The 26,081-nt window shown below is 41.2% G+C and overlaps 1 protein-coding gene across 14 annotated transcripts in view; it reads right to left on the bottom strand.

The window, feature by feature from the left end:
- RAPGEF4 (Rap guanine nucleotide exchange factor 4) overlaps positions 1–26,081 on the bottom strand; it is a 348,490-nt gene that overhangs the window by 176,336 nt on the left and 146,073 nt on the right. The window contains exon 1 of one of the 14 annotated variants that reach the window (XM_049887450.1): positions 3,125–4,136. The exons of the other annotated variants lie outside the window; for them this stretch is intronic. Within the exon in view, the coding sequence (XP_049743407.1) occupies positions 3,125–3,250 (126 nt within the window). The 5' untranslated portion in view covers positions 3,251–4,136. Of the gene's footprint in view, positions 1–3,124; positions 4,137–26,081 lie in introns of those variants that run through there. 14 annotated transcript variants of the gene reach the window in all.

The following is a 26,081-nucleotide window of genomic DNA, read 5'->3' as shown; positions in this document are numbered from 1 at the left end:
ACATGAAAGCCACCACAGTATGACAACCTGACAGATGGTTGGGGGCATGACCCTACAGGTAAGCAAATAAAGAGAGAAAATGTATTTGAAATTCTCTTTCCTACTGTCCTGTGAAAGCACCTAAAATTCCAGCCACTAGGTGTAGGAGCCTTAAGGTACTCTTGAGTGAAAGCAGAATTATTAGTTGAGAGGGATAATAGCCAGTTGCCATTGAGTCTAACTCATGGCAGCCCCATGTATTTCAGAGTAGAACTGTACTCCATAGGGTTTTCAATGGCTGATTTTTTTGAAGTAGATCACCAGGCCTTTCTTCTGAGGTGCCTTTCGGTGGACTAGAACCTGTCCAGCTTTTTGGTTAGATAGATGCCATGCCACATGAAGACTGCCAAGGAAATTAGGACTAGAAGCTGAAAGAGACAAAGACCTTCTGCCATAGCAGACAGAGAGAGAGAGAGAGAAAGAGGCTTCCCCTAGAGCCAGTGTCCTGAATTCGGACTTCTAGCCTCCTAAACTCTGAGAAAATAAATTTTTACTCATTATAACTCTTGTGGTATTTGTTATAGCAGTACTAGATAACAAAGATACATAGTAAATCCTTAATGGGGGGGTGTGTGGGGCAATGAATTACTTAATTTGGGCTTTTCAGCAGTGGTCTTTGTGACTCACACACAATGACTGAGTGGGACTCAGAAAATAAGGTATATGGAACCTGTGGTGGTTGGGGTTATGTGTCAACTTGGCTAGGCCATGATTCCCAATATTGGAGGGTTATCCTCCATTTTATGCATTGCAAATCCTAACTTCTACGTGTCAATGAGGCAGAATTGGTGTGAGGTGTATCTTAGTCACAGCCTTGCAGGACGGCATGACTCAGGTCCCATCCTTACTCAAGTTACGCCCTTCCCTGGGGTGTGGCCTGCATCCAAGGTATATATGTAGGTGCCCTGGCTCTCTCTCTCTGCATCTGGACCCTGAGTCCAGTTCATTACTTTCTGACCTCTGGTTCTTGGGACTTGAGACAGAGGCCTGCTGTCTGACCTACCAATTCTGGGATTCACAGACTTCCACAGCCCCATGGGCTGGCGGCCTATTGTCTAACCTGATTCGCCAGCTTCCAAGCCTTATGAGCCAGCAGCCTGTGGTCTGAACTGCCGGTTTGGGTTGTTGGCCCCTGTAGCCATGTGAGTCAGGAGACCTGACCCATAGACCGGGGACTTGCCTGCCTCCACAACTACGTGTGCCTTTTCCTTGATATAGTTCATTAGTTCTGTGAGACATTGCAGCGAATTACAGAACCCAAAGATGGGAGGGAGGGTACTGAGGGGAAAAGGAGGAGTTGATGTTAGAGATGATGGAGTGGTATGGCAGTTTGGAAAAGTTAAAACACTTTGGACATCTTTAACCTCTGCCTTATAGGAATGAGCTTGTGCTCACCCTTAAAAAAGAAATTATTCATTTAGGGTGACTTTTATAACACTAAGTCCGAACCTACTACAGTCTATTGACTTATAAATGCAAATACAAACGTTGAAAAAAAAAAAGCCACTGCCTCCTTATTTATAGAAAAAAACAGTTGATTGATATTTTATTTTACCATATCAGTCTTCAAAGGGTAATGGTCATTTTTCTGAATTAAAACGAACATATGGAGCCCAGCTCTTATAAAACTAACAGTAATAACAGTAATTCAAATCATGGAAACATGGAAATTTCAAGAGTGCTTAAATATTGATAATACAAAATTAGAATGTATTGATCATTTAAAAACCTAAAGTAAAAGATCATTTCACAGAAAGTAATAGCCCATGACTGTCTTCCCATCAGAGCAGGTGACAATTTGTTTTTGCTTTCTTGCCAGACAGTGTTCTGCACAAAGGTGTGGTCCCTCAAATGTTGAAACCACTGGGGCACAGGCACTATGCATTTCTCAAGTTATTCTCTGACCAAGTTTCTCTAGATTCAGCCATCTGCCCTACCTCCTCACTTCCAGTTCTACCCCATGACCCCCAGTGGGCTACAGTATCCCAGTTTTCGCCGTGTTCATGTACATTGGTTGCTAGATGTAACTCAACAGCCTAGAGTAGGATACTTCTCAGCTTCAATCATTTTAAGCCTTTGGAGATTTTTCACTTTGATTCATTCCAAATTCTCAAAGCCTTTCTGCCCATACATTTGCATCTACTTTCTTCATCCCCTTCATCATCATCAGTTCTACTATTTCTGTTCCCAGTTAACATAAATAACCTTGAAACTTCCATGTCAATTCAATCCAATACATAATCGTTGCATATTTCTGGGGAATTACAGGCAATAGAGCTCTGTGTAGGTTTGGGGAGCTTCTGTTTATCTTGGAATACTGTACCCTTAGAATCCTTTAGATGATTCCTGGTTTCTATCATCTCTCCACTGCTAGATAACCTGAACTCTGTTTTCTCTGCAGGAAATGTTCCATATGGCCCTCACTCAGGTCCCCATACCTTCTAATTCCTCTCTATGTCACCAAATCACAGAATTTGCCCCACTTCTCCCAGCATGAACACTAGGAGGTTTCAATAATGACAGTGGTGACTTAGCCATTCTAGAAAATAATGTAGAAGAGAGCATCAGGGTGCCACGTGTCCAAGGGAGTGGAGCACGAGACTGGGCAAGACTGAGAGAGTTAGGAGGATGCAAACTTTAAGACCCAGGCAAATATAAGCTCCTTTATCCCACCTCAGCCAACATCATCAGCTGGAGCTAACAAGACCTGTGAGCTTTCCTCACAAAATAAAGAATATCACCCATATTTCACTCCTTTAAAAAATCACCTATATGAAATCAAAAGTTCAACAGCTACTTAAAAAGAAAAAAAGATGTCAAGATAAAGGGACACAGAAACTAGATTACTGGAAATGGAACATCCAGAACGGAAATAAGGAGAATGTTCACATATTGTGAAGAACGTAACCATGCTACTGAACAATCTGTGTAGAAATTGTTAAATGGAAAACTAATCTGCTGTGTAAACTTTCACTGAAAATACAATAAAATACTATTTAAAAAAAACAAACAAAAAAAGACTTGTGAGCGTTCACACGATCTGGCCCCTGCCTGACCCTCCGGCTTCAGTTCCCACCACTCTTACCTTGTTCATTCTCCTCCAACCATACTGGCCCTCTTTCAGGTCCTGGAGCACACTGATCTTTTCCTCTTCAAGGCCTCCTGTTGCCTGGAATGGCCTTCCCCCACTTGGCCTTGGCCTTGCTTGCATATCGCCTCTCTGAGTGACCTTCCTGAGCCTCCAGTCTACATGAGTTGTGTTGTTATCCCTCTCCCAGCATCACGTTTTTGCCATCAGCGTGGTCAGACAACATGTGGTCATATACTGTATCTGTATGCGTGTTGATTCAATGTCTTTCTCCTCTGTCCTAAGGGCTAATAGAGGGCAGGGACCACATCAATATTCTCTCTCTATATATACATAGAACCTACTACCCAAAACTAAACCAAACTCATTGCTGTCAAGTCAATTCCGACTCATAGCGACCCTATAGTACAGAGGAGAACTGCCCCATAGGGTTTCCAAGGAGCGGCTGGTGGATTTGAACTGCCGCCCTTTTGGTTAGCAGCTGTAGCTCTTAACCACCGTGTGCCACCAGGGGTCCCAGAACCAAGCACAGTGCTTATAAAATAGCAGGCTTTCAATGAGTATTTGTTGAATGAATGAATGAATTACTGACTGAATTTTTAAACCCTGGTGGTGTAGTGGCTAAGTGCTACGGCTGCTAACAAAAAGGTTGGCAGTTTGAATCTACCAGGTACTCCTTGGAAACCCTACAGGGCTGTTCTACTCTGTCCTATAGGGTCACTATGAGTTGGAATCAATTTGATGGCAACAGATTTTTTGTATTTTTTATGAAGTTCAGGCTCCTCAATAGTAAAGCAGAAATATTACTGTGAGATAACCCATGTAAAGCTCCTCACAACCCAGGCATGCAATAAATATTAGCTCCCATTCTCTCTGCATTATGATTTTTTCTCATGCTGATTCTGTCAAGGGGCACATTTTCATTTTAAAAACTAATGCTTTGAAGAAAAATAAGCCTAATGCACAAAGGTCTATAAACATAAATCTAATGATTTGGAGATGTTATGAAAGAAGTCATTTAAAATCATATGATGTACATGGCTAAGTATCTCTGTGATGTTTGTTTCCTTTTTATGAATAAGCTTCTTGCTTTCAGAGAAGGGACAGAGAAAGTGTGCAGATCAGTTGATGCTGATAAAAGCAAAATCTAGATTTAACTCATCAAAATCAGTGAACACTAATCAATTTTGTAATTTAAATGGAAGTGCAGAGAGTTAGCGCAGCCAACATTCTGCTCTACCAGAATTAGTGTAAAAATACACTCTTTAGGGAAAATTTTATTTTAAGAGATCCATGTATAAACTCTGCTGAAAAAAAAAATTGGCAGCCATATATATAAATAGCCGGAGGTAGAAAATGATTCATCTTATATATCCAATTTATTCTTTTCAGGATTCCATCTAGTACTGGTGCTTTCTAAGCCACATCATTCCTAATAAGTTTAGCTTTTGGTTTTATTCTAGCTACTGTTTTCTCTCTGTGTCTCTTTTTAGTCTAATATTTATTACTATGAAAGAAATAAAAGCACATGATAAAAAATTTAAACTGTAAGTGTATACAAAATGGAAAATAATATCTCCCCTTGCTACCTTCCCCAATCCCACTGCCAACCTGACCATGGCTAACACTCACCCTTTTCTTGTGTGACTTCCGGAATGCTTCCACGCCTATACAAACATACACATATCTCAGTCGGCTTTACAGAAAAGGGACCATATGGTACATGTTGTGTGTCCTTCTTTTTTTCTCCCTAATAATACATCTTGGATAGCTTTTGCTATCAGAGCACATTTTGCTGTTCTTTTCTTGTTATACACCTTATTTTTGCTATATTCCTATTTAATCCAGCTAGGGGAATCTGGAAAATATGCTGAATTCACATCATCAACATATCTTCCCCGAGTTTAAGCAAAAAGATTAAAGATAATATACACGGTCTTATCAAGTGGTGATTTCAATTCTATCCTTGAAAATGAGATAGCACTGTGAAATTTAATTTCAAGGCAAACAAACGTGTAAGCGTATCACTCAGAAAATTCTTTTGATCTATCTGATGGCTTTATCTCACTGATGTCGTTAGGTCAAGCCGTAACTTGACATAATTCCATTGACTACCAACAGTATTTTCATATACTTGGCAAAGGATTCTCAAATCATGTATTTAAAGAGAAAATATGGTGTGTGCCCCTCTCCCCAAACACTGTTATGGGGAAAAAATTAATTAAGTTTTGTTTAAATGAAAATTTCAATCTCTGGCAGCTTAAAAATTTGGGAAGAGAAATGATAAAACATTATGGGTGGTGTTTGAATATTATTAGTGTTAAAAAGGAACCAGATTTACTGATTTGATGACTGTTTCTGGTTATTTAAGAAAATGTTTTTGTTCTAAGGAAACACACCCTGAAGTATTTAGGGGTGAAGGAACAAAGGAATATAGTGTCTCGAACTTTCTCTGAAATGACTCAGAAAAATATGTGTATGTGTATGTCAGAGAGAGAGAGAGAGCAAAAGCAAATGGAGCAAAATGGAAATAATTGGCTGAATCTGGAGAAGGGATCTAGGAGAATTCCTTTTATTATTCCTGTAAATTTTCTGGGTGCATAAAGTTATGTCAAAATGAAACGGAACCAGAGTTGATATTTTAAATGCTTACTCTCAGTGTCTTTCTTACATTAGCATCTGTTTGCCCCACCTCTGCTCAGTTGCAGGCTCTGACGTCTTTGCTTTGTCGCAGCGTGTTCTTGTTGGAGTGGCGAGCTCTGCCCATCAGCAGGGAAGGCCTAGAGTTGCCATGGGCACTCTTGTGTCCACTTGTCTGGCAGGCAGGGAGGAGAGGTGGAGGGAGTGGAGAAGCAGCATCTCAGTGCTACCAAGCCACAACCTTCCCCTTATCCTACTTAATCCCACCCATGTGCTCGTCCACGTACAGGGGCCTCTGCTCTTTGATGAGAGGGTCTGTTTCCTTGCTGGGGGTGGAGTCCTGCCTTAAGTGCAGTTCGCTGGGCTGGAACCCTGACAGCCCACTTGACACTTGTCATGCCCCTAGAGGATATCCCTTGTGCCTCGTACCTAGTCTGAAATACTGCCCACCCTTTGCAGGTGTACAAAACCATGATGCCATAACCTGTCTGATTTTTAATACTTTCCCCGTTGGCAAATCTCTTCTCCAGGACCTTGCCCACCAGGCCTGAGGATCCCCTTGGCCTCAATGCCATTCTGGATCAAGGCTGTATTTTCTAGGCTCTTCTGCACTGTTATTTTGATGGTTGGCACTGCCCTCAGGGTCCAGCCTTTGTAGCTAGGTTTTCTGGAAAGTGCATTCTGGTGTCCTTGCAGTCTCCATTCGGGACTGCTTCATGCCGGAGGACACCATGTGTCCATCTCCGGTGCTAACACACCTGAGGAGCTCACCGCTCCTATGTAGGTTAACCTTGATCACACACATGAAAAGATTACTGCTGCAATCTAGAAACTCATCTTCAAATGTCATTTCTCCGGTCACAAAATAGCTATATTGGGGTTTCCTATAAATACCTCTATGGTGCTAGAAGAAGAAAAATGACCTTTCTACCAACCAGTAAAAAGTGTAAATAATATGATATAGGTGTGCCATGCTTATGAAAACCCAAATATAAAACATGAATTTAAACTAATAAATATTCATAATATACAAATTTTCTTGATTTTATTATAGATTTAAATAAAATTCCTGATGTTTTCCAAACAGTACAGCAAAACCTGTGAAAGCTGAAACCTGGGTAAGGCAGAAACCTGTCAGAGAAGGAAAATGCAAATATTTTCTACTAAAATGAGCAATAGAAAAGTGGTAAGACTGCACCCTGTTAAAAGCAGAAAACTTGTGAGACCTTGAAAGGCAAGGCAGTCCCATCGAGTTCCAGTTCTCACAGGTTTCACTGTGCTACATTTTTCCAAAATCAATATACACATAGCTTTTTAAAAACATCTATTGAGTACAGACACATATAGCTAAATTTGGGGAAAAAAATTAAAGCACTTTGAATCAAAGAGTTAGTATAATCTAGAGGGAAGAAAACTTTAGGGGGTGGGGGACCTAGAATTGAGGCTTTGTCTTATTAAAAAAATTCTTAGGAGCCTCAATGGGACAGAAAACAACTTGCCAACCACTTTCCCACACACAGGAAATGACACCTCATTGAAAGTGTCAGAAATGGAAAATGGCACCTTTATCAGGACAAACGTGGGGACAATGCATGAGGAGGGCAGTCAAGTGAACCCCAAGACACAGAGGACTCTATTCTAAACCTTTTCTCTGCTCCCTTGCCCCCATGATGACATTCTGATCCATCCCTTCTCTGAGCCCAGGTGGGCTGATCCAAACTGTCTGCATCCCAAGGAGCTGAGATGGCTGCCTAAGAGCTCCTTTACCTCACAGACACAAATCTCCAGCCAGTGGGAGATTTGTGCCTGAGAGAGAATACTGACCGGGGCGGGGGGTTGTCCCAATGGGTCTGCAAAGTGAGGTGGGCCTGAGCAGGGGTCAGAAACCATAGTGCAAGGGGCAGTAGAGTAGGAGATAAAAGTGAGGACCATAGCTAACTCAGAGAAAAGAGGAGGTGGTCCAGGCAGCACTGTGAGGTGGTATGCCATGCAAGCAGGTGGGATTCATTTATAGGGTCCCAGATTCAGCAGCCACACCAGAGTTCTTCCAGGCTCTCTGGTCCTCACTCTGGCTCCTCCATTCTTAGGCTTAGACCTCATTCTCGTCTGGATGTTTACCATGATTTCCACCTGCCTTTTGGATCTTTGGCTCCTCCTTCGAGAATCTTTCATCTTGATGTTGACCCCTAAGGCCCACCCTCCTGTATTGAAATTTTCCTGGTACCCACATTCATCTTCTCAGCTCAGATTCATGTCTGGCCACTGGCTCTCTTGCTGTTCACATGCCAGACTAGACCCCACAGTTCTGCTCAGGTTGTTCAAATCCCTGGGTGCCGGCCTGCCAGTCCACCCCTCTGATGCTGCCAAATAACAAGGTTCCTCTCTCTTTACACCAGTCCCCTGGGAATCTCTCACCCCAATCCTGGGATGCTGCCATCCAGTCCTCTGACCTAAAGCTTCACGGAAGTGCTTTACAAATTGTAAAGTACTTGTACACACAGTATTTATATTTACTGAATGTAGCTGCAGTGCCATGCAACTAAGACATGGAGTGAAAAAGGCAATTCCCTGTGTGGCTGTCTCCATGAACAACGACCTCCATGAACAACTACACTAAAAGCTGTCGAGTTGTACACTTTAAATGGGTGAATTGTATGGTACATGAATTACATACCAATAAAGCTGATTTCCCCCACGTGTCTGTCAGTTTGTCGTACTGTGGGGGCTTGTGTGTTGCTGTGATGCTGGAAGCTATGCCACCAGTATTCAGATACCAGCAAGGTCACCCATGGAGGACAGGTTTCAGCTGAGCTTCCAAACTAAGACAGACTAGGAAGAAGGACCCAGCAGTCTACTTCTGAGAATTAGCCAGTGAAAATTTTGCTAAAGCAAAAGGAAGAATTGATGAAGTAAAAGAACTGAACAGAAGATTTCAAAGGGCCTCTCGAGAAGACAAAGTAAAGTATTATAATGACATGTGTAAAGAGCTGGAGATGGAAAACCAAAAGGGAAGAATACGCGCGGCATTTCTTAAGCTGAAAGAACTGAAGAAAAAAATTCAAGCCTCGAGTTGCAATAGTGAAGGATTCCATGGGGAAAATATTAAACGACGCAGGAAGCATCAAAAGAAGATGGAAAGAATACACAGAGTCATTATACCAAAAAGAATTAGTCGATATTCAACCATTTCAAGAGGTGGCATATAATCAGGAACTGATGGTACTGAAGGAAGAAGTCCAAGCTGCTCTGGAGGCACGGGCGAAAAACAAGGCTCCAGGAATTGATGGAATATCAATTGAGATGTTTCAACAAACAGATGCAGCGCTGGAGGTGCTCACCCGTCTATGCCAAGAAATATGCAAGACAGCTTCCTGGCCAACTGACTGGAAGAGATTCATATTTATGCCTATTCCCAAGAAAGGTGATCCAACCGAATGTGGAACTTATAGAACAGTATCATTAATATCACACACAAGCAAAATTTTGCTGAAGACCATTCAAAAATGGCTGCAGCAGTATATCGACAGGGAACTGCCAGAAATTCAGGCCGGTTTCAGAAGAGGACGTGGAACCAGGGATATCATTGCTGATGTCAGATGGATCCTGGTTGAAAGCAGAGAATACCAGAAGGATGTTTACCTGTGTTTTATTGACTATGCAAAGGCATTCGACTGTGTGGATCATAACAAACTATGGATAACATTGCGAAGAATGGGAATTCCAGAACACTTAATTGTGCTCGTGAGGAACCTTTACATAGATCAAGAGGCAGTTGTTCGGACAAAACAAGGAGATACTGATTGGTTTAAAGTCAGGAAACTTGTGCGGCAGGGTTGTGTTCTTTCACCATACCTATTTAATCTGTATACTGAACAAATAATCCGAAAAGCTGTACTATATGAAGAAGAACGAGGCATCAGGATTGGAGGAAGACTCATTAACAACCTGCATTATGCAGATGACACAACCTTGCTTGCTGAAAGTGAAGAGGACTTGAAGCACTTACCAATGAAGATCAAAGACCACAGCCTTCAGTATGGATTACACCTCAACATAAGGAAAACAAAAATCCTCACAACTGTACCAATGAGCAACATCATGATAAACAGAGAGAAGACTGAAGTTGTCAAGGATTTCATTTTACTTGGATCCATGATCAACAGTCGCGGAAGCAGCAGTCAAGAAATCAAAAGACACATTGCATTGGGCAAATCTGCTGCAAAGGACCTCTTCAAAGTGTTGAAGAGCAAAGATGTCACCCTGAAGACTAAGATACGCCTGACCCAAGCCATGGTATTTTCAATTACATCATATGCATGTGAAAGCTGGACAATGAATAAGGAAGACCGAAGAAGAGTTGACGTCTTTGAATCGTGGTGTTGGCAAAGAATATTGAATATACCATGGACGGCCAAAACAATGAACAAATCTGTCTTGGAAGAAGTACAGCCAGAATGCTCCTCAGAGGCAAGGATGGTGAGACTGCATCTTACATACTTTGGACATGTTGTCAGGAGGAATCAGTCCCTGGAGAAGGACATCATGCTTGGCATAGTACAGGGTCAGCGGAAAAGAGGAAGACCCTCAATGAGGTGGATGGACACAGTGGTTGCAACAATGAGCTCAAGCATAACAACAACTGTAAGGATGGCGCAGGACTAGTGTTTCATTCTGTTGTGCATAGGGTCGCTATGAGTCGGAACCGACTCAACGGCACCTAACAACAACAACAACAAAGCTGATTAAAAAAAAAGGACAGAAAACACTGACCATCAGAGCGGACTTCAGGATGTGAACCTATATATGTTCCTGGCTGTCAGAATGAGAGATCATAAACAGATGCAGGAAAGCCATTTCCTGGAAAATCTGGGTGGGTTCTGATGAAGCACAGACCCCGATTTTACCCACATGAAGCCCAGGTCTGACCCTCCCTCCTGCAGGCAGCTTGCCGCACAGGAACGCCGCACACGGAGGGAAATGGCATGTGTAGGGTTTCTCGGTGCCTATAGCATTTTTTTTTTTTATAGCATGCAGAGCTACGCCTACTTTTTTCAGCATTTGATTTTTCCCAACAAAAGAAGAAACCAAGCACACAAAACCCAGCAGTGAATTGATGAGCAACTTTGCATATATATAGAATTTCCAGGCAATAAGGCATGCTCTCCAACAAGCTTGTCTTTGTTTGGAGGAAAATTATGCTTTGCTTTCTCACAATGCCCTCTGCCAAGCCCAGTGTGCCCTCCTAATTTAAATTAGTCTTTCAATTGTACGATCATCCAAAAGAAACTAATTTTCACTATGCTCATTCAGGGGGCTTAACCAAAACTTGAATATTTTTGTGGGGGGTGAGGTGGGGTAGGCGAACTCACACAGGTTTTCTGCTTTGCTGCAGTTCTAAAATTAATCACTTTCTAAGCATCTATAAATATTATTTTGATGATGTCAGTGGTTTTAAATAGCTGTTTATGAAAAACTCACAATACTGTATGTCTGCAAAGAAATAAGCATAATATAAAATGTGAGCAAGCGAATTAAACACAAGTTGCATGATGATATTCTAATTTGTAGATTATAATTCAGTGTGCTGTAATGATTTATCCTGAAAATTATGTTATCTCAAAAAAAAAAAAGTTAAAAAATTGATTGAGATAACTTTTCTTGCAAGTCCTAAAATGCTTCATTCACTGGGTAATTTCATTCTGTTCTATCTCAGTAAGGACTTTACAAATCAAAGACGCCAAAAGGAAAGTTAATAAATCTTGGCAGCGTCAATGGAGGGAGGTTCTATTTTCTTATTCTATGTTAAATTCTTCCAATCTGTGTGAAATTCAGCAGTTCATAAAATCTGGCATAAAATGGAGGGTTACAAAAAATGTTTAAAACTTTGATTTTTCAGAAAATGTTATAATGGCGTCCTTCTCACTGCTGGTTTATTTCCCAGAAAAGCCTTCAGCTATATTTTCCTAAAGGAATCTGTGTTTGAAGAAGACATCATAGAAATGGGTAGTGTGAGAAATCTGACCAAAAGGGGGTTTATTTTTTAAACTGTCATAATAATATTGCTGGTCCTATAAATTCATAATCTGGACAAGCCAAACATTCTGAATGGCTCCGGTGAAAATTCTTTTTTTACTGAGAAAGGTATTATTTTTATCCCTGTTCTCCCCAACTCTCTCCTTCCTATCTACAAAAATGATATTCATCTCTGAATGCCCTTGGTGACCAGAACATACACTCTGGGGACAAAGTGTGTCAAAATAAAATTCAGTATTGGTGGTCTCAGAGAACCAAGCTGGAAGTAGGAGATGCTGTATTTAAAACGAAACCATTTAAGTTATACCTAAATTTACAGAGAATTGTGAACAAGGACTCAGGAAATGCACCTTTCTTGGCATGTGCATGTAAGTTACAAATCAATACATGCTGTTTATTCCAGGTGATACTCCACTGTGATTTTTCACCAATAGCAAGAAGTTGGTGGAAAGCATTTGACCGTTGGATGGGGGAGGCTGGAAGGGTGGAAAAAGATCTCAGACTCTTTGGAGATACCTGCTGGCTCCATTTTCTTGCAGATCCAATGACAAGTTCTAAGAAGTCAAATTTTTAATTAAATACTATGAAAAAGTAGGATGCCACATGCCTTAAAAAAAAAAAAAAACTAGAATGTCTCACAACAGGACAGGGAATCAAGAGTCAGTTCTAAAAGCAGAATCCAGCTGTTGTCTCGAGAAGATTAAAAACAAAGAAGAACAGAAAACATTAAAGCGAACTGGTTACAGGAAGGCTGCCAAGAGAGCATTTAAAACAGACCCAGGAAGTAACAACTAACCTCTTCAACACACCACTACCTTCCCTCACACACCAAAAGCTATAGGGAGCCTTCTACAGAAAATTCAAAACACAGTGCTGTCTGAAATTCTTTGAAGATGCTCAACACACAAAGCATCCATCAGCCAACGAACATGCAGAAAGTTCAAGGCTGTTCAAGTCCAGTTTTGTGATAATTATTATACAATGTTCATGCCCATTTCAAAGGCCAAAATAGCATATGCATGTGTATGTGCAGGCGTGAGTGTTTTTAAAAAGCTAGAATAAACTGGAATAAGAAAACAGATGGCAAGGCATGCATGATACCACTATGCTGATCTTCTCTGCAATGCTCCCATCAGGACAAAGACATAGATTTCAGCACCTACTTACCACTACATCACAGATTAGCTTTCTCTTCTCATTAAATCCTCATTCTTGCAGTCAGTCTAAGAGTTCATGGCAGTCTTAATTCCTGTTCAGCCTGAAATGAATGTATTATTTTTTTCCTACTTTTCTGTACAGAGTCAGTTATGCTGGCTTCCAAAATAAATCTCCATATTTTGTAAAATAGCTCTTTTATCTCTCTCCCAATAAATCCTTTCCCCTATAATTTAAAAAAAAAAAAAAAAGGAGAGAAATGTATAAGTACTAGAATTAGAACTTTTTTTTATAAAGCTTCAAAAAACCAAACCAGTTGCCATTGACTCAATTCTGACTCATAGCGACCCTATAGGACAGAGGAGAATTGTCCCATAGGGTTTCCAAGAAGCTACTGGTGGATTCAAACTGCTGACCTTTTGGTTAGCAGCGAAGCTCTTAACCACTGCGCCATCTGATTTTTCTCCCATAAGCCTTGCAGTAAAAGGGAAGCTTAAAATTTGGAAGTCATTCCAGAAAAGCAATATTGCATCGTGCTGACAGTCTAGCATTCCAAGTCAAAAGCCTTGTGCTCCAAAGTGACAAATACTGTATGCTGTCACTTATATGAAATATCTAGGATAGGCAAGTTCATAGAGACAGAAAGTGGATTAGAAGTTACCAGGGGCTGAGGGAGGAGGAGAATGGGGAGTTATTGCTTAATGACTACAGAGTTTCTGCCTGGGGTGACGAGAAAGTTTTGGGACTAAAGAGTGGTGAAGGTTGCACAATATTTTGAATATAATCAATGTCACTGAATTATACCCTTAAAAATAGTTAAAGGGCCATGTGAAGATGTTGAAGTGGGAAATGTTTTGATACGTATATATTTACCACAATTAAAAAAAAAAGTTAAAGTGGCAAATTTTATGTTATATATACTTCATCACAATTAAAAAAAATTTTTTTTTTAAAGCCTTGCGCTCAACTCCCATGATTGGAGGCAACAATCTATGGATCTGTTTTACAAAGTGCCAACTGTTAAAGGAACACAGTTGATATTCTGTCCATGATGTTTCAGGAATGCTCCTTCTCCCTTCACCAGCTTTTACTGCCTTTCATACAGGGCATCAGGTAGGTGCTTTCATCACTTGTTCCAAGTTAACCTGGAACTGTCCCCCAACTGCTTGCTTTTCTCCACCAGGACTTAGCTGTTCCATGCCTCCCTGCTTTTACTCAGGTGTCCTCCTGTCCTATAATGTCCTCCTTTGTCTGTTCGCTGGCACTCACCTTCTCATCTTTTACAGCCACTAACCACAGACGTACGGCTGACCATTTCCATTGTGTCTTCATTATACTCTGGGCAGGTTCCTTGTATTGTCCCTCTCTAATAGACTACCTGCCCCTATTAGGCAGGAACCATGCCTGATGTATCTTTCTCAAGCCAGCCTGTAACATAGGGCCTTGCAAGGAGAGGGACCTCAGCAACCACTATCACACAGATGACGATAAAATGAGATTCCATAAATGCATGGCCAAATTTTCAACATAAGGAATGTTTTCAATTTCCTGATTTTTCACCTTTTAGTTATAAATCTTTCAAAACAAATCTTCATATTTTACAAAACAAGTCTGAACCCAAGCTAAAATGTAAATATTCAAAATAGCTGAACCCAAGACCTACAGAAGGCTGGCTTATATGTTATGCTAGCCTTACCAACACTTCCTTCCTTTCATTTTACTGGTATTTTTCATTTGTATTCCTCTGAAAGCAGAGCTTGAAACTAGAACTTGGGCATGGAGAATTCATTTGGGAGGTGATCCCAGGAAGCAGGAGTGAAGGAGCAGGAAAAGTGAGAGGCAAAGAGAAGACAATAAAGACTATGTTACTGAGCTGGTGACCCTACTAGGGGCCCTTGGTTAATGTGTAGGATGCATTTCAGGACTGTGCCACTGACTCCCACCCTCGCCAGTTGGTTGAGAGGTGCTCCTGGATATCACCTAAACATCCCAACTGTTCTGAGTTTAGGCTGCACAAGCTTCTGTGGTTTAGGAAAAAGTCCTGAGGCAGAAAACCTGAGAGACTGGGAATCATTGAGGTAGGGCATTAATGTGTGCAGAAACCACAGCTAAGCTGAAAGGGCAGGTGGGCCACAGAACATACTTAACTATTGATAAGAAAAGGGCGCCAGAAGTCAATAGTTAAGGCCTTATATCATATTTGCTAGGATTATACAGTTAAATCAAGAAATGTGATTCTAAAACACAATCCATTCACCAATGTACAGAAAGTGCTTGATGGGGCCATGAAGACATTCCAGCTGAGCCTTAGGAAAAGAGTACCCAGGGGAACAGGCAACTTTGCCAGCCGGTGCTCAGTAATATTCAAGACCTAGACATCCCCCCCAAAACGAGTGAAAAACCAGTTGACTCGTGGTAACCCCGTGTGTGTCAAAGTAGAACTCTGCTCCACAGGGTTTTCACTGGCTGATTTTTCAGAAGTACATTATCAGGGCTTTTTCTTCTGAGGTGCCTATACAAAAAAGTGGACTCAAACCTCCTACCTCTGGTTAGCAACTGAGTGCTTTAACCCTTTGTACCACCCAGGGACTCCAAAAATGGGTGAAAGGAGCAGCAAAGAGGAAAGGAGGAGGGACTTGCTGATTTCAGTAAATTCAGTCATTGAAGATAGTTCTCCCTCCCCTCTCTTGGGCTCTGATAGCTGGTTAGAAAAAATTCCCAACTACTTTGTACGTTGGGAAGCCCTCCTACAAATGATAGCAAAGGTATATTACTTAGCTTCTCCAAGTATATTGATAAAGCTTCCATATTAATAGTCACCAGAATATCCCACACCAATTGGAAAAAGGATGGACCAACTTCCATTCCTTTGTTATTTTTATACCTGAACCCTCTGTACTGCAGGGTTTCTGTATTGGGTAAGGACGATGTCAGGCCCCGTCTCTAGCTGCACACCCACCCTCCATTGACTGCATCCCATCCGCTCTGCTCCGGCCACACAGAAGAGCCATCAATGAATTTGGCCCTTTGTTTCTTGCAGTCTTGCGTTTCCAACATGGACCTTTCAAATTAATACCGGCCCAGAATTTTGAGGTAAGCAGATGTCACAGCAACGAGATATGGAAAAGGGACATAAAATCAAAAGCCAAAGCTGGCCTTTAAAGAATAGGAAAAAAAAAAAAAATTTTTTTTTTTTAAAGGAGGAAGAGGAGGTGAGAAAGACAAAATACACATCACAGAATCAGATCAGAGAAATCAGAAGACACCAGGGGCACATACCTGAGAATTTCAATCTAACAGATGTTACAGGGCATTGTGTTAAGATCAAGTAAGTACCACCATTACATTCATCAAAGGAAGTAAAGAAAGATCAGGGCTGACTTCACGGGTATGTGACCTGTGAAGTCACACTGGGCCCCATGCTCAGAAGGGTCCCAACCTCAGTTGAATACTCTGTTGTTGCCATTTTGAAATACTAAACAATTGTTTAACAAAGGGCCCCATATTTTCATTTTGCACTGGACCCCTGAAAATTATGCACTCGGTCCTGAGTAAAAGAATAAGAACGGTGAGACATGATCTTTCCTTTGTAGGCTGAAGTATAAACCAAAAAACCAAACCTACTGCCATGAGTCGATTCTAACTCATAGAGACCCTATAGGACAGAGTAGAACTGCCGCCATAAAGTTTCCAGGGAGCACCTGGTGGATTTGAACTGCTGATCTTCTGGTTAGCAGCCATATCTCTTAACCCACTACACCACCAGGATTTCTGGCTGAAGCACTGTGAGGAAGTATTTGCAGGCGTATTCCCAAAGCACTTCCTCTCTGCTTCTCACGGATTCATTTTAAGGGGTCTCCCTTGGTTTAAAGACTTCTAGGAATTTCAGACATCCACGTACCTTCTCACATACATCCAATGACCAGACATGAGGGAGAAGGGAGATGGAGGAGAAAATTGGGACTCTGGTTGATTAGCTCTGAGAGCAAAAAGCCTTAATGGATGAAGTTCTAAATGGATGAGATTCTAAGCCCCTTTCACTGCTTTCTTTATTTACAGAAGTGGGGTAATAATACTTCAAAAAACAACCAAAGCTTATTTTTCAAAATAAGGGTTACTTAGATAAAGCCTGACTTCATTGAGAAGAAAAAGCCTTCAGAGTCTCCTGTGGTACAGCCAAAGTACAAATCCATTTTCCTAAAAAAGAGGCAGAAGAGGCAACAAAAGGTCACACAGTATTCCCCAAGGACAACTGTGGAAATGGCTGCCGCCAGTCATCAAACTGCTGACCCTGAGTCTTGGCTCTTATCAGTCATCAAACTTCCTCTCCTTAAATAGAGCCACTACAAATGTCACCACCAGCTTTCCGGGGACAAACTCAAGGATCTGGCGCCAGAACCCCAGCTGCCAAAATAAAAACTCTCTAAATTACTTAAGGTTCACGTTGGACCTTCCTTTCTGACAAGTTCTTAAATCACTGATTACCATTATGAAGCTTGGTCAAGTCTTGCTTTCAGTCCTATAAGAGTTGGCCTTAGTGGCTTTTGAGTGTGACAGCTACAAAATATTGAGGCAGACATCTTTGGTTTCTTTATGGCTACAGAAAAATACCCAGTGTGCCATGAGGCATTCTCAAAAACTGGTGGATATAATCCCAAATGTATACAGCACCTCATTTAGTCCTGCATGCTACAGTAAGTTGTTCTTCGCAAAACTGCCTCGGAGAAACCACTTACTATCTAGAAGTTTAAACAATGATCTTAAACTCAATCTTAAAAAACGTCTATCCATATTTTTGGAGTTTTTTTTGCTGACCTACATTAAAAAGTAACACACTTGACACAATCAGATATACACTGGGATCATCTGAAAATAAATAAATGAATTTTTTTAAATTTTTATTTTATTTATATATATTCAATTAAAGCTCAACCTTACATATAGACTTGTTCCTTGTAAAAGCTATCAATGGGAATTGCAAGCTGAAATGACCTCCATGGAAGAAAATGCACTTGTTATTTGGACCCAATCCTAATTACAAAGCAGCTTGATGAACAAAGACCAAATACTGCCCATGTTTCTAGCAGCAGGACATAATTTGGTCTCTCAACAACTGAAATCTGTTTGTAAGCAAACAAGGCCTCTTTACTGACATTATTACTACGCATAAGTATTATTCCCAAGCGTTAACAATGAAAATCAGCAAAAATGGATTTCTTTCTATATGAAACAGGCCAGAAGATGGTAAAAGCCCATTACCTTGACAGTGGACAGTGTCGTGTGATCTCAGCTAAGTAGTGAGGAAAAAAAGAGTGCTACTACTCTTAAAATGTAACTTTATAAATATTAAAAGAGAGGTTCTAGTTCGTGAGCTCTCTTTCAAATATGACCTTTGAGATGTCAAATATCATTTACCTTGTCTTTAAAATTAGGTCCAAACTGTCTATCAGTCTCAGAAATTGCTCTTCAGCGCTTGCTCTTTCCTTTCCTCTTCTCTTCTTTCCCTCAGTAAAGAGGTGTCTCAGAAGTCTATTAAAGCTCGTCCTTATTACCCCATAAGTGGTTACCAGGCCCAGGAAGATGGACAATTGGGCTCTTTGCCAGATCAAATTTCCCATTAGGCGGTTGAAGAATATGAAGCATCCAGCAGTTAACCGGCTGTAGCAATATGAAATCATGCAGATAAATATGAGAAACTCCTGAAAATTCTGCCTTCCTTTTTGAATCAGATCTTTGATGAGAAAAGAGGAAAATACTGTTGATCGTAACAAGCCAGATCACCAAGATGCTATTCCAAAGGCCATTATGGATTCAAAGCAGCTTTAAAGCATTCAAAATTCATAGGTAAGATCAGAGACAATATCAGGTGCTGGGAATTATCCTTTTTTTTTTTTAAAGGAAAAATTAAGAGGGATAGAAAATCAACTTATTTGTCTGTGAAGGAAAGACAGAGCAGATATTAAAATTTTCCAGACTGCTTCCTACAGGTTGGTGGTCAGTCCACCAATAAATACTCTTTTAACAGAAATGTTCACAGTTATACTGAGCAGTTAACTCTCCAGCTAACACACTGTGTACAGTAACTCTCCACTGAAGAGTCGCTGGGAGATGGCACTACATACTTGAAAGAGGGATGGATTGAGATTTGGGAGAGGCGGGTATTGTTCTCTCAGTCATCCTGGGTAAGCCTCCTCTTTGAGCCTCAGCTTTTTTTTTTTTTCATCTGTAAGATAGCAAGGCAGGAAAAAAGTAGGACAAGAATAATTCCTAAATATTTTACAGTTGAAAATTCTATGATTCTTCCAGTTGTTGTATGTATCTTTGATTATCCCCACACTCCTTCCTGTATGCTGGTTAATAACATTCAACACTCCAGTATTAATCAATCACTTATTGACCATCTACTTGGTGCCAAGTAAACTCTGCCCTAGAGCATAACAGGAGATAGGATTAAAAAGGCAAGTTGGAAACCAGACTGAAAAAGTTCCTATGGGCATTGCAGAGATGCTTTGGGGAATTTTTAATTTTTTTAAAGTAAGAGAGTGAGATATTGAAATTTGTATTCTAAAAATACGCCAGTATCAGCATGGAGTATGCACATTTCTACCCTGTATCGTTAAAATAAAGGCTATTATCATCTATTCTTCGCTCTGATTTCTGCAAATTAGATCTGACTAGGGCATGCTTTCCTAAGCAGATGCAAAAGTGGGATTCTTTTTGACCAAATAAGCATCTGGAAAACATTTTGCATAGTGCATCATGTCCTACTTGGTCTGAAACACCTGGTCAAAAAAAAAGGAGTAAAAACTGTCCTCCTTTGCCTATAAAACCAATAGACATGACAATGAAAATGGCAATCTGACTTCTGTCTGATGAAAAGCTACAATAAGGGTGTACTACATATTCAAAGGAGCCCTGGTGGTATAGTGGTTAAGTGCTCAGCTGCTAATCCAAAGGTCAGCAGTTCGAACCCATCAGCCATTCCACATACAGGAAAAGGATGTGGCGGTTTGCTTTCATGAAGATTACAGCCTTGGAAACCCTATGGGGCAGTTCCACTCTGTCCTATAGGGTCGCTATGAGTCAGAATCGACTCAACGGCAATGGGTTTACATACTCATGCATGAATCTAGAAATGTTTTACTTGCCATGAATAGCACTGACACACACATACAAACATGCACAAGTCACAAGGCAAGGGGTAAATAATAAAGAGGAAAGAAAGGCAAAAATCATGGCAATAGTTTCAAGTCAGTCAGTAAAAAAATATTTATATTATGTCTACTTTGCATTAGAGACTGTGCTGGGTGCTAGGTCACAATGGCCTCAGAGAGTTCGTAGGCTAGAGAAAGGGCTGGCAAACATTTTTTTTGTAGAGGGCCAAATGATAAATATTTTAGGCTTTGCAGGTCAGACAATCTCTGTTGCAACTACTCAACTCTGCCCTTGTAGCACAAAAGCAGCCATGTTGTTGTTAGGTGTTGTCGAGTTGATCTCTGCTCACAGCAACCCCATGTGACAGAACAGAACTGCCTCATAGGGTTTTCCAGGCTATATCTTTACGGGGGCAGGCCGCCAGGACTTTCTAGACAACGCACAAATGAATGAGCATGGCAGTGTTCCAATGAAACTGTATTCATTTGCAGAACCCTGGTCTAGAGAAACAGAGACATTAAATACCTAATTGAAAAGATAAATTACATCATCGCAAGTATGCCATGTTCCCTGAAGGAAAAACATAAGGTTCTTGGGAAATACAGTTTAGAGAGAATGGACTGAACCCGAAGGGGCCAAGAAGGCTCTCTCAAGGTTGAGGGTGAGAAGGAGTTGGTAAACACGAGGGTGAGAAAGAGCAGCCCAGACAGACGGAGAGCAGTGCAGAGGCACAGAGGTGAGCGGGGACTGAGGGACAGAGAGACCCCAGGGTGGCTGCCGCAGGGTCTCCAATGATGCTGAAGTACTACAGCAGCCAGGGCATCAAGAGCGCGTAAGCTGCATCAGGAATCTTGGGTTCTATCCTAAGGGCAAGAGGCAGCCATTAAATGGTTTGGAGCTGGGACAGGGCTTGATCGATTTGAATTTGTATCAGATTCAGAGGGGCTGGTGGCAAGAGGCCAGGTAGGAAGACCAGTTGGGAACCTAAACCAGTAGTTCAGGAAAAAACTGTGTTAGTTTGGGTGCGTCCAACAGGAGACCCTAGGACAAGGTCTTGGGTGAATGGAGTGCATTTGAGAGGGGATCAGAAAACACATGAAAGGAAGTGGGGAAAGTGAGGCAGGGAAGAGAGAAAAGTCAATCACAGGTATATTAATGAGCAGATTACCGCTGTGGGCAACTGATGCTCTATTCCCCTGGGGACCCACCCCACTGAGGAACCATGTAGAAGAGCTCTGCGTTGTCCCATGGAAGAATGCAGGAGCTGGGGTATTTATCCACCAAATTCCCACCCCTCAATTGTTCAGTGTTACCCTTGGAAGCATCAAGTCCCTAATGCTTCTGGGCTGGCACGTTAGATGTGAAGATCCCTCAGCATCAAAGACAACTCTCAGGCAGAAGCGGAGAGACGCAGGTGCTTGAGGTGGAAAGCTGTCCAGGTACAGGGACCATTTGGATGCAGCTGCAGGTGAACTTAGAAGTGAGCCAAGGGTATACGGAGTAGGGGCATCATGTGTTGCTATGATGCTGAACAGGTTTCAGCGGAGCTTCCAGACTAAAGACAGAGTAGGAAGAAAAACCTGGCAATCTACTTCTGACAAGCAGCCAATGAAAATCCTATGGATCACAATGGTCTGGCCTGTAACCAATCATGGGGATGACCAGGACCAGGCATCATTTCATTCCATTGTGCCTGGGGTCACCATGAGTCGGGGGCCGACATGACAGTATTCAATGAGAACAAGTAACCTTTCAGTTTCACCGTAAAGAAAATATATCAGGAAAAGAACAAATGATTTTAAAATATTGTCAAAATTTCCCAAATAAAGTTCTTCCTCTTTATCAAATACCAAAGTCTGCTAAGCTGAGGTATGTTTCATATGTGTTTTATCTGACAAAAGTAAAATTCTACCACAGGGGCCATGTTCAAAATATTTAACAACCAAAACAACATAGGCACTGACGAGCCCGAACAGACCTTGACCTTAAAAACTCTGTCAGATCACACCAGTGTGAACCAGCTAAACACTGCCCTGCCCAATCTTCTAAAATCCTGCTGGAGGATAGGAGGGATGGGACAGGCAAGGGCACAAATATAAGCAGAGAATTTCCATTCTGGTCTTGAATAAGAAAGTGCAGCCTGACTCAGTGACATGGGAAAGCCAGAGGCAATCTCAGATGAGTTTCTTCAAGAAAAGCAGTATCTTCCCAGCAAACTCAGTGCTGACATAACAAACATTAATCCAGGACAGGTATGTAGGCTCCAAGGCATGAACACTATCTACTGACGGCAAACACAGGTTTTCTAGCCAATCTACCTCCCTGAAGTAGATGGGGCATCAAAGTGCTGGTTATCCAAATTACAGTCCAAGGTCAACGTGAGATTAAGGTCTTATATCCAAAGGTAAAATATTTCAAACCATTTTCATGGTTTCCAGCCGTAGGAACTGTCTCCCAGCAAGGAACTGCTTCATACATTTTAATGGCTTGCTGTTGGCGCCCTGGTCCTGGGGTGGAGGTACCTGGGTGTAGTGGAATTTAAACACTGTGATCACAGGTCACCGGTGTAGGAAAATTGCTGTGGCGGCAGTTCAGTTACTAGAAGAAGCCTAATTGATGAGGACAAAAATTGGCCTGGTACCACAGCTGCTGTGAGTCCAATTATTTCCCTGACCATGTATATCATTTCTCCCCTTCTCTCCCGAGAAATGACTCATACATGGCTTGTTCTTTCACTAACCTAAATACAAGTTAAGGACTTGATGCTCTTGCCTTCTTCGAAACCATATTTTGCATCTTATTTTCACACTGCCTTAAGTTAGACTTGGATTTAGGCTCTCAGTGGTCCTGAGGACCAAGCTGGAGTCGATTCTGCAGCTTATGCTCTCTCTCAAACATGGCTAACTGGAGTGGGCTTCCAACCAAACCCAGTTAGGGGTTGAACTGCTTCTTCCAAAAAGATATGTTGAAGTCCTAACCTCCAGTTCCCGTGAACATGACCTTGTTTGAAAATAGGGTCTTTGAAGATGTTATCAGTTAGGTTAACATGAGGTCATGCTGGAGTAAACCAAAAACCCGTTGCTATTGAGTCGATTCTGACTTATAGTGACCCTGTAGGACAGAGTAGAACTGCCCCATAGAGTTTTCAAGGAGCACATGGTGCATTCGAACTGCCAACCTCTTGGTTAGCAGCCGAACTCTCAACCACTACACCACCAGGGCTAGGGTGGGTCCTAATCCAACATGTCTAGTGTTTTTATGAAAAAGGAGGAGACACAGAAACACACAGAGAGGGAAGACAGTCACATGAACACAGAGGCAAAGACGGAGTTATACTGCAGCTGCAAGCAAGGAATGCCTGGGGCTACCAGAAGCTGAGAGGGATAAGAAAGGATACATCCCTTGAGCTGAAAGAGGGTATAATGATCTTCCCCTAGAGCGGACACAGAGTATAGCCCTGCCAGTGTCTTGAATCTTGACTTCTAGCCTCCAGGTCTGTGACGCAATAAGCTTACGCTGTTTTAAGTCATCCACTTTGCCATAATTTGTTAAGGCAACCCTAGGAAGCTAATATATCCACCTTTTCTGAACACAACCTCTAGGAGAGTAAAAACATCTTCTGGGTAAAAAGGTATTTTCACCAGGTATTCACCCAGCAGATTTTTTCATAATATCCAGCCCTATTTTGCTTCCTCTATCATATATTTAATCAATGATTTGGTCTTTTCTTCAAGAGTCTTTGTGCATCACTGACCTCTTGACAGAGAAGCTCTCTTCCCAAAGTGGGCCAGCTTCTTTCTCATACATATTAAACACGTTATTTTTAAACTAGCCTAGTCCTGTCTTCTGACCATGTGCTTGGTAATCATCTCCCCTGCCCTACTCCATCCTTTCAAATAAGTGGATGATCAGAAGTTAAGGAATGGAGGTGAGCAGTGGAGCAGACAACAAGAGCAATTTTGTGCCAAAGTATACTTAAGGCAAATGGTGACTTGAAACCATGGTTAAATCACTCAGTCTTATGGATTTACATTTAAGTGAGAAATCAGCTTTTTACCTTGAGACAAGTGACAAACCTAAAGAATAATCAAAACAAAACAGGACCCATACCTCACACTATACACAAAAACTAACTCCAAATGGATCAAAGAACCTAAACCTAAAACTATAAAGATCATGGAAGAAAAAATAGGGGCAACACTAGGGGCCCTAATACATGGCAGGAATAGAATATCAAACATAACTAAAAATGCACAAGCAGTGTAAGATGAACTAGGTAAATGAGACCTTCTGAAAATTAAACATTTATGCTTATCAAAAGACTTCTTCTAAAGAGTAAGAAGTGAACCTATAGACTGGAAAAAAAAAATTTGGCTGTGACATATCTCTAAATCTAATCTAATCTCTAAAATTTACAGAAAACTTCAACACATCAACAACAAAGACAAACAGTTCAATTTAAAAATGGGCAAAGGATATGAACAGACACTTCACCAAAGAGGAAATTTGGAGAGCTAACAAACACATGAGAAAATGCTCACAATCATTAGCCATTAGCCATTAGAGAGATGCAAATCAAAACTACAATGAGATACCATTTCATCCTAACATTACTGGCACAGATCAAAAAAACAGAAAATAACAAATGTTGGAGAGGTTGTAGGGAGAAGAACTCTTATACACTGCTGGTGCAAATGTAAAATGGTATAACCACTATGGAAAACAGTATGGTGCTTCCTTAAAAAGCTAGAAATAGAAATACCAGATGACCCAGCAATCCCACTTCTAGGTATACACCCTAAAGAAGTAAGAGCCATGGCAAGAATAGACATATGCACACCCATGTTCATTGTAGCATTATTCACAATAGCAAAAAGATGGAAACAACCCATTACCATCAATAGATGAATGGATTAACAAACTATGGTACATACACACAATGGAATACTAAGCAATGTTAAAGAATAAAGATGAATCTTGAAACATCTCACAACATGGATGAATTTGGAGGATATTATGCTGAGTGAAATAAGTCAATCACGAAAGGACAGATATTGTATGAGACCATTATTATGAAGAAATAAGAAAAGGTTTATGCGAGAAAAAAACATTCTTTGATGGTTACCAGGGATGGGAGAGGGAGGGAGGGAAAATTACCAAATAGATGGAAGACATGTGTTAATACTGGTAAAGGGAAAGGCAATATACAATATGGGGGAAGTCAGCAAAACATGACCAAGGCATGGGAGGACACTAAGAGGAACACAAGAACAAAGGGCAACAACGGTAATTGCTATAGCATAGACAATCTTGCAACAATAGTATTAACAAACAGTAATTTACAAATGGATACATAGGTAGATAGGTATACCAAGAGGTGCAGGGAGGTGTAAGGGAACACACTCACCTGCAGATATAGATTTGATGGTGGATTTTTCTACATACCTAACTGTAGGTACTGCTTATATATTAATACAGGCAGTAGAGCACACAAGGGACATAGTCAGGGCAACTTTTTAGACATGACAAAACACCTCCCAGGACAACGTTTCTAGGCTTGAAGGTGAAGGACCATAGACTTGGGGGCCATCTATGTCAAGTGGCACAACATAGTCCACAAAGTTCTGCATCCTACTTTGGTAAGTAGCACCTGGGGTCTTAAAAGCTTGAGAGCAGTCATCTAAAATACATCTATTGGTCTCTTCCTATCCAGAGCAAAAGAGAATGAAGAAAACCAAAGACCCCAGGGAGCAATTAGTCCAAAGGACTAATGGACCACATGAACCACAGCCAACATGGCCTTGAGACCAGAAGAACTAGATGGTACCTGGCTACCACTACCAACTGTTCTGACTGGAATCACAATACAGGGTCCAGGACAGAGTGGGAGAAAAACTGTAGAACAAAAAATCAAATTCATAAAAAAGATCAGACTTACTGGTCTGATAGAGACTGTTGGAACCCCTGAGAC

The sequence above is a fragment of the Elephas maximus genome, chromosome 6 (genome assembly GCF_024166365.1).
Source record: "Elephas maximus indicus isolate mEleMax1 chromosome 6, mEleMax1 primary haplotype, whole genome shotgun sequence".
NCBI lineage: Eukaryota > Metazoa > Chordata > Mammalia > Proboscidea > Elephantidae > Elephas > Elephas maximus.
This window is presented reverse-complemented; position numbering and strand designations above follow the sequence as displayed.